The sequence below is a fragment of the Podarcis erhardii genome, assembly GCF_964252035.2.
Source record: "Podarcis erhardii genome assembly, chromosome: 2".
Taxonomy (NCBI): domain Eukaryota; kingdom Metazoa; phylum Chordata; class Lepidosauria; order Squamata; family Lacertidae; genus Podarcis; species Podarcis erhardii.
The window spans coordinates 102,493,969-102,508,122 of record NC_138498.1 but is presented as its reverse complement, the minus strand read 5'-3'; the positions used below and the strand labels follow the sequence as shown (position 1 = coordinate 102,508,122).

At 38.9% G+C, this 14,154-nt stretch overlaps 2 protein-coding genes across 4 annotated transcripts in view; both read left to right on the top strand.

Moving 5' to 3' along the window:
- Positions 1–14,154, top strand: part of LOC309337153 (uncharacterized protein C3orf49) — a 503,307-nt gene that overhangs the window by 63,558 nt on the left and 425,595 nt on the right. The gene's annotated exons all lie outside the window — the stretch shown is intronic.
- The window catches only part of ATXN7 (ataxin 7), a 94,270-nt gene that overhangs the window by 42,543 nt on the left and 37,573 nt on the right, over positions 1–14,154 (top strand). For both annotated transcript variants that reach the window (XM_081852500.1, XM_081852501.1), the window contains one exon: positions 7,945–8,049. In XM_081852500.1, coding sequence (XP_081708626.1) covers positions 7,945–8,049 — 105 coding nt within the window. The remainder of the gene's footprint in view (positions 1–7,944; positions 8,050–14,154) is intronic.

Sequence of the window (14,154 nt, the reverse complement as noted above, 5' to 3'; positions counted from 1 at the left end):
TGGACTATGGTTCACATTGCTAATATCATCTGTGTATAGTCCTGATATTTTGTGTGGTTTTAAATCATTTTAACATGTTGCATATTGAATGGGAACACATAAATTTATTAAATAAAATAACAGATACAAATAGATACAGTGCAGATAAGAAGGAATGCTTTCTGGAACTCCTTAAGAACCTGTCCCAAAGTATCCAGGTTCATGGGACTAAGGCTTGGCAAACAATTTTGAAATGAAAGGCACCTGAAATGTTGCCTTGTGTGACAGCTTGATAGGACTAGCCAGACAAGTTTGACTGCAGTGATTATTGTTAGAAGGAAAAAACACCCTGTAGGCTGCACTACAGTTTGTGCAAGCATGAGCTGAAAACTTGTGGCGTAAGACAAAAGTGCTTGTAAACAGTATGGTCCAAACTGCATGGTATATATGTTACTGTCGTGCAGACATTGCCTCCTAGCATATGCCAGATCCAAATTGGAAGCCACTGGAAATTATTATGATTGGAATGCTTGTAAAAGTTTCAGACACGTCAGTTCAATAGCATATGCTAATGTTGGCATCCAGCTGTCTTGGGAGACAGTGGAATGTGCTTCCGGGGTGAAGTCAAACTGCTGGAGAATCTCAGCACCTGATGTGGCTGCAGAGACTGGCAACTTGTAACTGCTGCCTCCAGTCTTCTTTTTGCTGCAATAAAAACACCAAAGTGACTTGCCTGAGAGTGCAAGCATGGGCAGTGTGTATGGAGGTTCTGGGCTGCCCAGGTGACACGACTCCCCTCTCAGACACACTGATGTGGTCCTAGGGAAAGCAGAGCAGTACATTTGGCACCAGCTTGGCTGCAGGAGTTACTGGAAGGAGGCTTACAAGACTCCATCCAACTGTCTTAGGGACTCCACTCCAGGCAGGAGGGGGAGAGAGAGAGATATTGAATTAATTACTGAATAGTTACTGATTTTACATGCTTGAAGAACAGTGGCTGGAAATCATCATAACACTAAGCATTTATTCTTGCCTGATGGAAAGACCTCCCATTTTCTCTCCTTAAACAAAACATTACAAAAATACAGTTACTGTTAAAAATGTTACACTGATACAAAGTTACACACACTCACACCCACCCACACACCAGTTCATTTTCTTTCTGACACACTCTTCCTCTAAGCCTCTGAGTTCTCACCCCTGGTTCAAACAAACAAATTATCTCTATTTCAGCTGCTCAGTTTAACTCATACTGGGTTCATCTATCATGTTACTAATCAATGTTTTGAAACAATACGTTTCTAAAAGTGGGTTTTCTCTATGGAGAAATAGTATGAAATATTTTCTATACCACACGACTGATTCTAGAGCTCCCTACATTCTCCTTTTAGATACGTGACTTCTCATTAGTTCTGGCTTTAATATAGTGATTAATATAATTGCTGCATTCTGTTTTATTTCATTTTAACTAATTTTTATGCATTTAAATTTCATGTTTGTATAATCTTATGTACCAGCATTGCCTTCTGAATTTCAGAAAGGTAACTGATCAATATGATAACACATGTATGCAAACTCATGAGATCTGCTGTCATTTATATTGCATAATTTTTTGAAGTCTTGGTATTCTTGTGTTACTTATCATACATGTGTTATCGCATTGATCAGTTTTCTTCTTGGACGTATTTCTAGTAGGATACTTTCTCTTCTTGAGACAATTGGTCAGGCAAATACGCTGAATGTTTTATCGGAATCCTGAAAGTATATGACTAGAAATACTTAGCCTTTTAAAATGTGAATTCTAGAGTAGGCAATGCATTGCAGCAGTTTATGTAACATTATTAATCTGTAAACTAGCTGAATAGTTCTGTTGTTTGTTTGAATATAAGTTGATTTCTTCCTACCTTTTGTGGTATAGAGAAGGATTCTTCAGTATTATCTTAGAAGTCTATCTGGAGTTAGCAGATGTAATTGATTGACAGCAGTTTCAACAGGTTTCCTAAACACTTTGACACTCAGTTTTGGGGATGCTCAAGAGCACTGGTCAGGCAAGTGCTAAAAACAAACATCACTCTGAAAAGTGAAGCTGGGGCTGACTTCTTTTGGTACTGGATGGTGGAGGTGATGGGACCTTGCATGCCAACACCAAAACAAGCCCAAGCCTTCACTTGCAGCTGTTGAGGGAAAGGGGCTGGGCCCTGTCCATTTTGGTGCTAAGGCTCCCTAGAGTGCCTGTCTCTATCTCCAATGGACCTCTGTTACTGTGGCCCTTAGGATATATGCAGTAATCCTAATTGGAAATCTACTAATTTCTCAATTATTCCTCTTGTTTCTCAGGAAATATATTAAAGCTGTGCTGATGGCGCATGGGTGTATGACAATATGTTTTGGATTATGCCCCTAGGTACCATAAAGGCTTTATTTGGTTTCAGACTGGTGTGTTTTATTTTTTTTTAATAATAATTTTTATTAGGTTTTCACATTTTACACACAAAAATAATCAAAAACAAAACATGTATAATTTCATAACTTTCTTAACCCCCCTCCCTGACTTCCCCCCACCCTCCCTTCATACATCCCAGTTCCAACAATTGACTCAGCAAATTCTTATCTTTCATCCTTAACATATTATTATTTTTACAGTTGGTTCTTATTACTTGGCCAAATTTTACTTATCCAATTTTCTTATGAATATTAAATTCTTTTCTAAGGTCGACCCAAATTCCCTTCCACGAATTCCCTTTCATATATTAAATGTAGGTCATAATAGACAAATATAGAAATCATAAAAATTTTAAAATTCTGTTTCCTCCCCCCCTCCCTACCCCGGTTTCTGTCCCTTCCCAACTAAATGTCCACAAAACAGTTCCTAGCCTGGATTCCTCACATCAGAGGCCTTCAAATCTCTGTCAGTCTCTCTCTGCCGGTTTTGTTGGTAGCAAATTTAGTTGATCCTCGGGTCTCGAAGGAGCTCAAACACAGTCTCATCAAATTTTCTCCCATCCAAGAAACTTGGTAACAACTGCTGCAAAAAGTCAACTGATCTCCCATGCACAAAGAGGAAGCCCCAATCATATTTCTTATTTCTTTTAAGTTCCAATATTCCAAGTGTTCCAGGGGCTTCCTCTTTCCTCTTTCGCATCTTTCGCAGGTTGGTAATCCCAAAGTCTTCTTCTTTATATTCTAACAATGTAGGCTTGAAGTTGGTACTCTCCTGTACTTTCTTAGCTCCTTCTTCCCTCTCCCCTAGTTCCAAAGATGTCTCTTCTTGTTCAGCTGCAGCTTCTGTTTCAGTCAAATCCTTTGTGCATTCAGCAGAGTTGCTTGTTTTAGAGTTCAAGGTCATAAGTTGTTTGTTCATAGCCGTGCTCTGCTCCTGCAGTATTCCCACGAAAAAGAACATTCTTTCTATCTCTGCCTGTAGTTTTCCATCTGTAGCCATTGCAATGTTTCAAAGTTTCCCCTAGGGGGATTCTGGTTACTTAATAGTCCAACAGTCAGATACTTTGTTATTTATAACTTTTTTGTTCCCAAACACTTTAATTCAAATGTAACAAATTTAGTCCAGAGAGATGTTAAACAATAAAATTTTTAACTTTAACTGCCCGTTTGACAGCTCTTTTGACAGCTGTCAAACTCCTTGTTCCTTTTCCTCCAGCTCACACACAGGGCGCTCCGGGTCTAGGGGGGGGGGGGGTTAAACAAAAGCTTCCAAAATTCGACTCTTACTCTCCAGCACAAATCTTCTTCTGTCAAATTCGTGGAATTAATGTCTTTTAACTCATACCAAAAAAGAGATCTCTCCACCTTAGTTCTCCTATCTTTGCTTTAAATCTTTTTGTAGATAGAGGGGGTGTGGACTTCCCTTTAGCACATCCCCCGGTTGTACCGAATTCAAAGGTGAAAATTTTTAAAGTCCAAATTCCCTTCTACTCACGGGTTGCTTCAAGTCCAAATTTCAGGGAAAAAAGTCAGCGCTCTCCGGCCATGGCTCGTGGCTTCGCTTCACTGCAGTAGCGGTCTACTCACAGCACCACGCCACTCTCCGTACCCTCTCCGTAGCCTTTAAAAAGGCTCTTCGTGGGTCGGGGGGGCGCTTGAGGTGCCCACCGAGTCACCAAGTCCGCAGGCTTCCGCGCCTGCGGTTTCTGAGGGTCCCCGCTTCGCCGTCGGGGTAAGACCCGTCTGCAGCAAAGCCTATTCCCTCCGGAGCTCGGAGGGAATCCGCCATTAGCCGATCGCGCTAACCCGGAAGTCCCAGACTGGTGTGTTTTAATATATGGCACCTAATGTGTACTGTTACTTAGGAAATGTATGAATTGTATAGTGGGAAATGTGACTTCAAGTAATTTTGTCTTGATTTCAATCCATCCTAAATTTAAGAGTAAAACTCAGAGGCATCATGCCCCATGTTTAACCTACTGGCCATATAACCCATAAAATTCACTTCCTTAGAGACTTGCCTAAACTGCTTTCATTGCAGATTTTAGATAGCGGGCAACAGATTTTCTAGGCTGGCATTTAGAATGTTTGCTCACTGCTGAACTTTTTGTTCTTATATAATGTAATTGTCTTGGTATTGGTTGGCAACATAAATTGTTGAAAGCAAAGGGGTTTGGGGGGATTTATATACCACACCTTATTATTTCAGGATAGTTTTACATGACATTACCCGCCCGCCCCCCCAAGCCAGCACAAACAGCCTTTTGTACAGCAGTATAGAAAGTTGGTATTCCAATTAAAAGTGAATTGAAAGTGAAATAAGGCCTGGTTTGGACATAAGCAAAAATCTCACCTCCACCCTTGCCCAGCCCTTTCGCTTCTGCAAATACTGCAACTGAAGACTTTTTCTGGCTTAATTACCCATAATTTATCTTTACATCAAAATTAGGGAAAACTGTGGTTCAGAACAAATCAGGATTGGGTGGGAGGCAGGGAACAGAATACACAATAGTAACAAAAAAGATAGAGAGAAGGGAAATACAGTGGTACCTTGGGTTAAGGACTTAATTCATTCTGGAGGTCTGTTCTTAACCTGAAACTGTTCTTAACCTGAAGCACCACTTTAGCTAATGGGGCCTCCCGCTGCCACCGTGCTTCCACCGCACAATTTCTGTTCTCATCCTGAAGCAAAATTCTTAACCTGAAGCACTATTTCTGGGTTAGTGGAGTCTGTAACCTGAAGCGTATGTAACCTGAAGCATCTGTAACCCGAGGTACCACTGTAAAGGAAAAAGTAGAGGGAGATTCGTTTTTCAAGGCCAGAATAAATTATCTGTGGGTATTTAATATCTAGCCTAAAATAACCAGTGTTCTTTCTTGAATAGTAATTGGTGGCTCTTTGGCCAGTGGTTGGGGCCTTTTGCTCTGTTCAGCTTTCTAGTGGGTTTGCAACCCCCACATGACATGAACAGTGGGGCCTTTGTCATATACCACCACAGTGCGTGTGTGGAGGCGGTGTATTTGCCTGAAATTGGGCAGAGGGATCTTACTCCATTGGGAGTTCTGCTGACACACGATCCCGTGCTCAGTTTCAGGGAACTCTGCCTTCCCATTGTAACCCTGTATGACACAGCCCCCACTGTTTGGAGGAGTGTCACTTTGGACAAAGTTTTTGGTTGGTTCGGGGGGCTGCAGGGACCAGAGGAGGGAAAGAGAGCAGTCACTTGCATAAATTGCATAGCACTCATGCAACCATTAGATGCTACCCAAGAAATTTACCATTTGCTACTTTTCTTGGTATTGCAAATTTTGGCCACCAGACAAAGGAACCCATAATCTCATTTAGGACTCCAGGATTAAGCTCCCACAAGGGGCCTAAAGCATTGATTTTCAGATGTTGGATTGGGACCCACAGGTTCATGGCCTAATCCAAGGTGGGTTGCACCCAAAGCACTACCACCATACAAATATGTAGGGGGGAAAGGGGGAGGTTATAGGTTGGTCCCATGGCTGAAAGGGTTGAGATTAATGGTATAAAAATTACATAAACTGATGTGCTCAAATAATTTCATTGCTTACAGTAAGTCACAAAGGTTAAAATTTGATTCTGAGTGCTGTGGAGGCTAGCATAATACATTTTAGCAACACAGGAAGCCGCCTGATACACATTTCCAAAATAGTTTCAATACTTGAGATTGGAAATGTCAAAATGAAGTGCAACTTTGTTTTAAATAAGAATTAAAAAATAAATTTTAAGAATCAAGGCAAGTGATTTTCATGTTGTTTACTGTTAAACTATGCTATACTTGTAAACAAGCAGTTTCCATGGTACTCCAACACCATTCCAAGTGTTTTTAAATAACCAGGCAATAAATTTTCAGAATGGCAACCCATTCATAAGATCTTGTTCTCTACATGAATGTAGTAGCGGGGTGGACACGGTCCACTTGTTTGAGGCATTGTGACTGATCTGGCTATGAACCTTTGCTCAAGTATTCGGTTGCAGATTCCTTGCATCAATAAGTGATATGCTGTGAGTGAGAAAATAGTTTTCTACCTCCTAAAGAGATATGCTTGGAGGTTTTACCATCGTCCAGACTCGTTGACTGTGTGTTTTGTTTGTTCTTTGTCCATACAATGGTAGTTATAAATGTCATTCTGCCACGGAATGTACTTTATGATGTTCTGTAGAAAAGCTAAGCTGTTGTTGCAAAACTGATAATGATTGGCCCTTACTGCATAGGCTGTCTTGCAAACTGAAGAAATATGATTTAGCTGTCCATTATGTATCTCTTAAAACTGTTTTAATTGCAGAGTACAGCCTGCTATCCAGATTAAAATGATATTGATTGGTATATTTAGTGCCAGGGCAGCCTGTGCTTTGAACTTATAGACCTGATTCAAACATAACTGGAAACCATGGTTTCCTGCCTCAGGCATAGGCTTGGTCTCACAGCCTCACCCCTTTCATCTTTTGTACCTGCAAGGAAGAAGCAAGAGACGTTCAAACAATACTTTGTGCGAGCAAACCAGCTTCAGAGCCTGGTTTCAGATCCTGGCTTATTCAGTAATCACAGTTTCCCCAAGTTCATACACTGTGGCAAACTGCTGTTACTGGCATCTGTTTGTCTCGAGAGAGAGCAATGGAGTGCGCTTCTGAGGGTGAAGTCAAACCACTGCGTTAGCAGCACGGAAGTGACCTCCCCAGGATGCCAGCAAACAGTGGCTTGTTTAAAAGCCGAGACTTCTGATCTTCTTGCAGGTGTGAAAGTGGGGATGAGCCCACTAGTTCATTAACATAGCAGGAAGACATTTTGAAGGTGATTTTCTAGCATATTACCTCTGTTTGTAGTCAGGGAGATAATGTAGAAACACTATTCCAATTTAGAAGTCTATTATAATAGTAGCCTACATGTATGGTTTATTATTTTGTCCAAATGTCATTGTACAGCCAGGTTTCCTGCTCAGTTTTTTTCACTCCCTTTTGCAAGTGTTTTCTAGGTCTGTGGTACCAGATGGCTGGGATATAATATCCTATTAAATAGAACTATTTGATACATAACGCTGTCTACTTAAAGCTATGCCTTTAAAATGTATGCAGTCTGATCCTATACATGTTTGCTAGGAAATATTTGCTAGCAGTTAAATTCCTATGCCTTTGAGTAATGCCTTAGAAATGGTTAATAACTTTTCCCAACCTGCATGCAATTTAGGGGGGGGGGAGAATATTTATGTGCTCTTTCTAGTTTCTAATGCTCTTCTTAAAGTATAAACTCAATTCTATATTCAAGTACCTATAGATAATGACTATCAATAAGCTATTTTTGTGTTCACTCTGAAGTAGATATGTTGTAATACTTAATTCTGTAACTATTGAGTATTCATTTCTCCACTCCCACATGTAGCTTTTGAAACTTCGTCTCAGTGATTCACCTACAGCAACATTACATGGTTATTTTATATAAATTGTTGTACCACCATTTTGAATACTTGTGAGACATACCCTTTGTCTTTTTATTTTAGATATGCCAATATTTGGCCTATGCCCAGCTCATGATGATTTCTATTTGGTGATGTGTAACCACTGTAATCAGGTCGTAAAACCACAGGCATTTCAATCACATTATGGTAAGTACTGAACCATTTTTTAATCATTAGGGTGAGGTAAAATCAGGATTAAGCCTGGCAATTTTAGATTATCCCTCTTTGTGATCTTTCCAGCCGATGTTGCACATGGCATTATGTAAATATTGTACAAATATGAATTGTGCATATGATTGCACTTTCATGGTTTTTTTTTTTTGGTTTTTTTTTGGAATTTTATTTACAACATAACACAAGCCCCCCACCCCAATACACAAATTCACATTTATTAAACGTGAAAATAACATACAGTGAACATAACATACAACAATACAAACAACCAAATAAAAGACTTCCTTTATCCTGTATTTAGCCTCCTTATTTACTTCTTATAAACTGTTTCCTTTATGAATAATTATTAAGATATTTCTAATTATAACTTAAATATCCACAAAGTCTCCTGCAGACATTAATCAAAACAAGTCCAGGTCTGTATTTTAGGGCACTATTTTGTGAAGTATTCTCTGCATTTCCCCCATGTTAAATTTTTTTAAAGGCATACCAAAAAAATTTATAGCCCATGTTTTATTTTATAACTTTTGAAATATTGTTTATTAGGTTTGCAAATATTTCTTAAACATACAGAGATTTGAACAGCATTATAAATAAGGAAAACAGAAGAAAAAGATTCAGAAGAAAAAGTTGTTTTGATGCTATCTTGTATACAGAACCTAGAGTTTACTCTTATATAGCTTTTACACATACTTGTGAAGACTAAAAATGTTCTTTACATTAGTTACTTTTGGGGGTATGTGAATTGGCCTTAAAGGTGTGCATATATTACCTCCACTAAGACCTTTTTCCTGCTGTAAAATAAGGAGAATCTGGCCTGTCTCATTTGAAACCAGTTATACAATTGCAGCAATGATGCAGAAATTCAGAAAATGCTAAACTTGAACATGTTAGAAGCAGAGCGTATGTGTCTGGATGTTTTAATTTGTTGGAAACCACCCACAGTGGCTGGGGCAACCCTGTTAGATGGGTGGCTCACCATCATAGTTCATATGTATTGCAGTATAGAGTGTTTTGATACTAGATACAGTTGTAGTGAATTTTACGTGAGTTCTGATTTGGATGTGTTGGTATTAACAGATTATTTATGGTGAGGAAATAAAATCCTGTCCATAGGGTTGATAAACACTCAGGATTGCATCTGATTTAAGTCCCAGGCAGAGTAGACCCTCTGAAATTAATTGAGTTGTTACCTTTTGGAAATAGAACAAAGCCAACTGTTTAAATTTAAAATAATGTTGAAAAAGAAAATAATGAAATTTATTGGGGCAAGCAAAAGCACATGGAGCCACTAAGGAAAATTTCAGTGAGAACTATTGTAGCTGGGATCCAATTTGTGCGAATTTGTTCACATTCACATTTTTCACTACTTTGGATAACAGTCTGGTGATGGAGGTTTGCCTTGTGGCCGAGTTTTCTGTTCCCTTCTAAGAGAGTTTGTTGTTTAAGTCCATTTTCATCTCCTCTAAATCCCATTTTAGTATGTGGGATATCTTGTTAGCATCCCTCTGTCTCAAGAGACAATGGAGTGCACCTCCAAGGGTGAGGTCAAACTAACTCACAGAAAATGTCAGTAATTTTAAACCAAATTTCCAGAAGCTGTAAGGAACATGAAAATAAATGTACCACAGCTTCCCCCCATTCTCCCATATTTCCCCTTTCTTTTTGTCGGATATTAAAGGACATATAGCTTTCCGCCCCACTGTAGCCTGTAGCCAGCAACTATGCATAGTCAGCTCTTACTTATCCTTAAGTGGAATTTACACTTTGCATTTTAGGGCATATGCTAATAAAATGAAGAGTTTCCACTTGTTCCTTTGAGCAGTTACTAGCTTTCATCTTGAGTTTGCAATTTGTAAATATATATTAAGGTAGGTAGCCGTGTTGGTCTGACACAGTCAAAATAAAAATAATAAAAAATCGTCCAGTAGCAATATATATTTTCCTGTAGGACTACAGTGGTGCCCCGCTAGACGAAAGGGTTTTCCGTTTTGGAGGCGCTTCGCAAAACGAATTTCCCTATGGGCTTGCTTCGCAAGACGAAAATGTATTGCGAGTTCCTGCGGGGTTTTTTTTCTCCCCCCCCCTTTTTCTAAGCCGCTTATCAGCTGATCCGCTAAGCCGCTAAGCTGCTAATAGCGCTAATCCGCTATTCCGTCAATGGGCTTGCTTCGCAAGACGAAAAAACAGCTAGACGAAGAGAATCGCGGAACGGATTAATTTCGTCTTGCGAGGCACCACTGTAATTGCAATCGTTAACAGTCATCAACAGGTTTACCATACCCATTGAGCCAATCACCCATCTCCTACTACCCTTCTGATAAATACCCCTCCCCACCCTCTCACTATATATAAGGGTCTGGTGACTTCTGCTTCAGTGTCTGAAGAAGTGTACATGCACACGAAAGCTTCTACCAGAACAAACTTAGTTGGTCTATAAGGTGCTACTGGACAATTTTTTATTTTTTTATTTTTATTGTAAATATATTATTAGCATTACTTTAAGGCTGGTTTCAGTAAAGTGTTTATAAATACAATCCAGAAATCTTGCCATCTGTAAATGTATAGTGGCATTTCATTTTTTTCATAGACATTCACTAATTAAAATAAAGTATGAGTAAGGAGGTCCTGCAAAACAATAATGGAATCATATAATTGTAGAGGTAAAAGGGACCCTGAGAGTCATCTAATACATCCCTGCAATGCAGAATTCCTGCCAATGGCTGTCCTTAGATAGCCTGGAACCCCCAGCTTTCCAGTTAACAGCCAGACTCACAGACCCATTGTGCCACTGAGAATTGAGTCAGCTTTTGTTGTTATTATTTGAAAGAAGTGAGGTGGTAGTCAATTGATTGTTTTGGTAGCTTTAAGTATATTTTAATACGAGTGTAACACTTTTGAAAGAGAGAATTTTCATGAAATCTAATTTATATCCATGACTGAGACCAAGGCAGGTTTATAACCATTGATGAAAATGGCAAAGTTCTTGGAACTGTCAAGTGAGACATGTTATAAAAACCAATCAAGTTTTATGAGACATGGGAGGGAGGAAATGTTAGAATGCCTACAAATATTAAAAATGATAGTTTTGTGGGATTTTGTAACTACTGTATAGATAGTTCTTTCGAATTGGACATTATGGAGAACTACAGTTAAGCTTCCTTAACCATGTTCTGGCATGGTGAGATGCTTGAATTGAGCCAAAAAAGTGTGAGAGAGTTTGCTAAAAAAGCATAGTTAGATTTATAGGTGTGTGCTTTCTAGTCACTGTTCCTCGACCTCTGCCTCCTTTCTGTAGAATGGGATTAAAAATGACATGTACAGAAATATTTTGAGTATACGTTTTGTATACCAACTGAATGTTATTCTTCAGATGTCAAACCTATGTATCTTTTCCTCCCCATCTTTTTCCACTAGGCTACCTTGCAGTATATTGTGTTTTCATATGGTCCATGTTGAGTGTTTATTATGTGTTCACTCTAGTTACAGTAGATTGAAGTCTTATGGTCATGATTTTTGTCTGCTTATTAGTTAAGCTGATTACGGAAACTAGTATTATTGATATTTGTCCTAAAAAGTGATGAACAAATGTTGGAACCTGGCTTGAAGAGGAAATTGCTAAATTGCTGTTTATTGGAAGCTAATTTTGGAGCCATTTTGGAGCTAAAAAAAACACAGCTGTTTTCATGCTTTAAATTATTCAGACTGATTTTAATTTTGCATTTGTATAGTGTTGTAACACGCCCTGGGATCTTATGGTGAAGGGCGGGTAACAAATCCCATTGCTAATATTAATACTCTGTTGACTACAGGGTCCAGCAAATTTACTTGCTCACAAACGTTTTTATTAGTTCACCTGCCTTAAATGTCCCTGTTAGTCATATATGGCCTAAAGGGAAAAAACAACCAACTTCTTGAAAGCTTCCCTACCCAGTCACCTAGAAATATTTCTTAACAAAGCACAGGTGATCAGGCAAGTGAGTATTTTTCTAAGTCAGATTTCTGATAAGAGTTTTCCTGCTTTAAATTAGTATTCAACACAGTATGGTCTTGATGCGATTGTGCTATAATCCCTTTAATCTTATCTGTAACCTGTGTTACTTTACAACGTTGGTTTGTCAGAAAGATGAAGTACTCATTGCATATTATATTCTTAACTGAAAGCAAGCAGATTAGTCCACCAACCACTGGTATCAAAGAACGGACAGTTCAGTAGGATTAAACTTAACTTAACATGCCAATTCATTTGTGACTCCTAGGTTGCTGTTAGAGTGTGTCAATACATATGATAGCCTTATTCTAGGTTGCAGTGGAATCTGAGAAGTTAAAGACAGTACTGCAGACAGATGCAATTAAATATTATGTTGCAGCAGTATACATTATTACCTATAAAGTGAACATCAGCTGCACTCTGTTACTTTTGAAGCACAGTCTGTCGCCTTGAAGGCTTGGATAGCTAGGTACAGTTTGGGTAGTCACATAATCATAGGCTTGTGTGATTTGAGAGTGGGAGGAGAGGGTTGTTCTGTTGGTAAGTGTTCATGTTTGCTTCTTCCTGCTTTGGGGTTTTTTCTTAAGGTGGCAGATTGATGTTTTCCAACACTTCCTATTATGCAGACATAATGCACATATCACCTTTGGAAAATGCACATTTCCTCCCTTAGATGAGCTTTGGAGTTTGTCTCTTTGTGATCAGTCTATACCACATGTTGTCCTGTGGAAGCTGAGGCTGTACATTGACGAATTGTCTCTGATGAGCAGTTTTGGAGAGAAGTGTTTTTGTCTTGATGGCAGAGGTCAGTACATGGATGGGTGAAGGGCAGGGGCACATAAAACTCAGGTCTGTAGCTTGTCGCTATGGAGGGAGGTGATCTTGATATTGGGAACAGGACACTGACCAGCAGTTATTCTTCCATACCTCCAGTGATGTAGTTTTTGTACTTGCAAGCTGTGCACGACTTTGCAGAAGTGTGTCCTTTGCATGGCACCGCAGTGTAAGGACATTTCGGTGTGATCCTATTACACTGATATGCTCCTTAACAGCAAGCGGAGCTGTATAGAGTACTTTTACCTGCTTCTTATACTTCATATTGCAGTTATGGTTAAAAAGCAAAACAAAACCACCTTCCAAAAAGCTTGTTGAGCTTCATGTGGCACCCAGAACTCTAAATCCTCCATCTGTTGTCACCCAGTTGCCAAAATAAAATCTGTACTGCCTCTGTTTCTTCACAAAAGGGACCCTCAGCCTATCAAGCTAATGTCAGAAAGGCACATGTGGTAGCCGACTACCAAAAGGCCTGAGATAATTATACAGTTAGGAAATTACCATTAGAAGCTTCAGTCGGTTGCATATAAATACTTCTCCATTCCTCAAACAGTAGTTCACTAACTCTGAATACCAGCAGCTGGATTTTAATCTCCAGTTCTAGTAATGGCTGATTTAATTTCTTCTTGGCAAGGCTGTATGAAATGCTATAGCTCGTACAAGAAACACTCTGGCATGTCCCCAGAAGCATTTTGCACTTCAAGTTTACCGCTGGATTTGTCTCAGTAAAGACACTTCAACCAATTACTTGGTTATTTTAAAACAGTGTATCATTTAATAAAGTATCTCCACTTAGATCGCCGTTCCAATAAAATAAACAAACAAGGGATGTGAGGGGAGGCTTGAAAATATACACTTGGTACTTATTAACCTGAAGCTGGAAACACTCTTAACAAGTTTAAGCAACAAGGTTGGCTACAGTCACAAATGCTATCACGTTATTCAATAAAAAGCCACAAGACATACTTGAATTCTAATATGATGCCCTATATTACATATAGTTTATATGCTGTTGAGTTGTCATAAGCATAAAATTTTCTTTTAAGGCACTGATGGCTCTGGAGAGAACTTTCTACTTGCACTTAAATTAGTTGCTATTTGCATGAAATAAAACAATATTTTTAAATTGCATAATCTGCAAAGAATTTTTTTGCTGAAGTACTGTGTGTGCCAAAACACCAAACGTAAAATAGGTCTGGTACACACTGTTCTCGTCTTGACTTAACATTTATTAGTATAAATTGTGTTTCTCT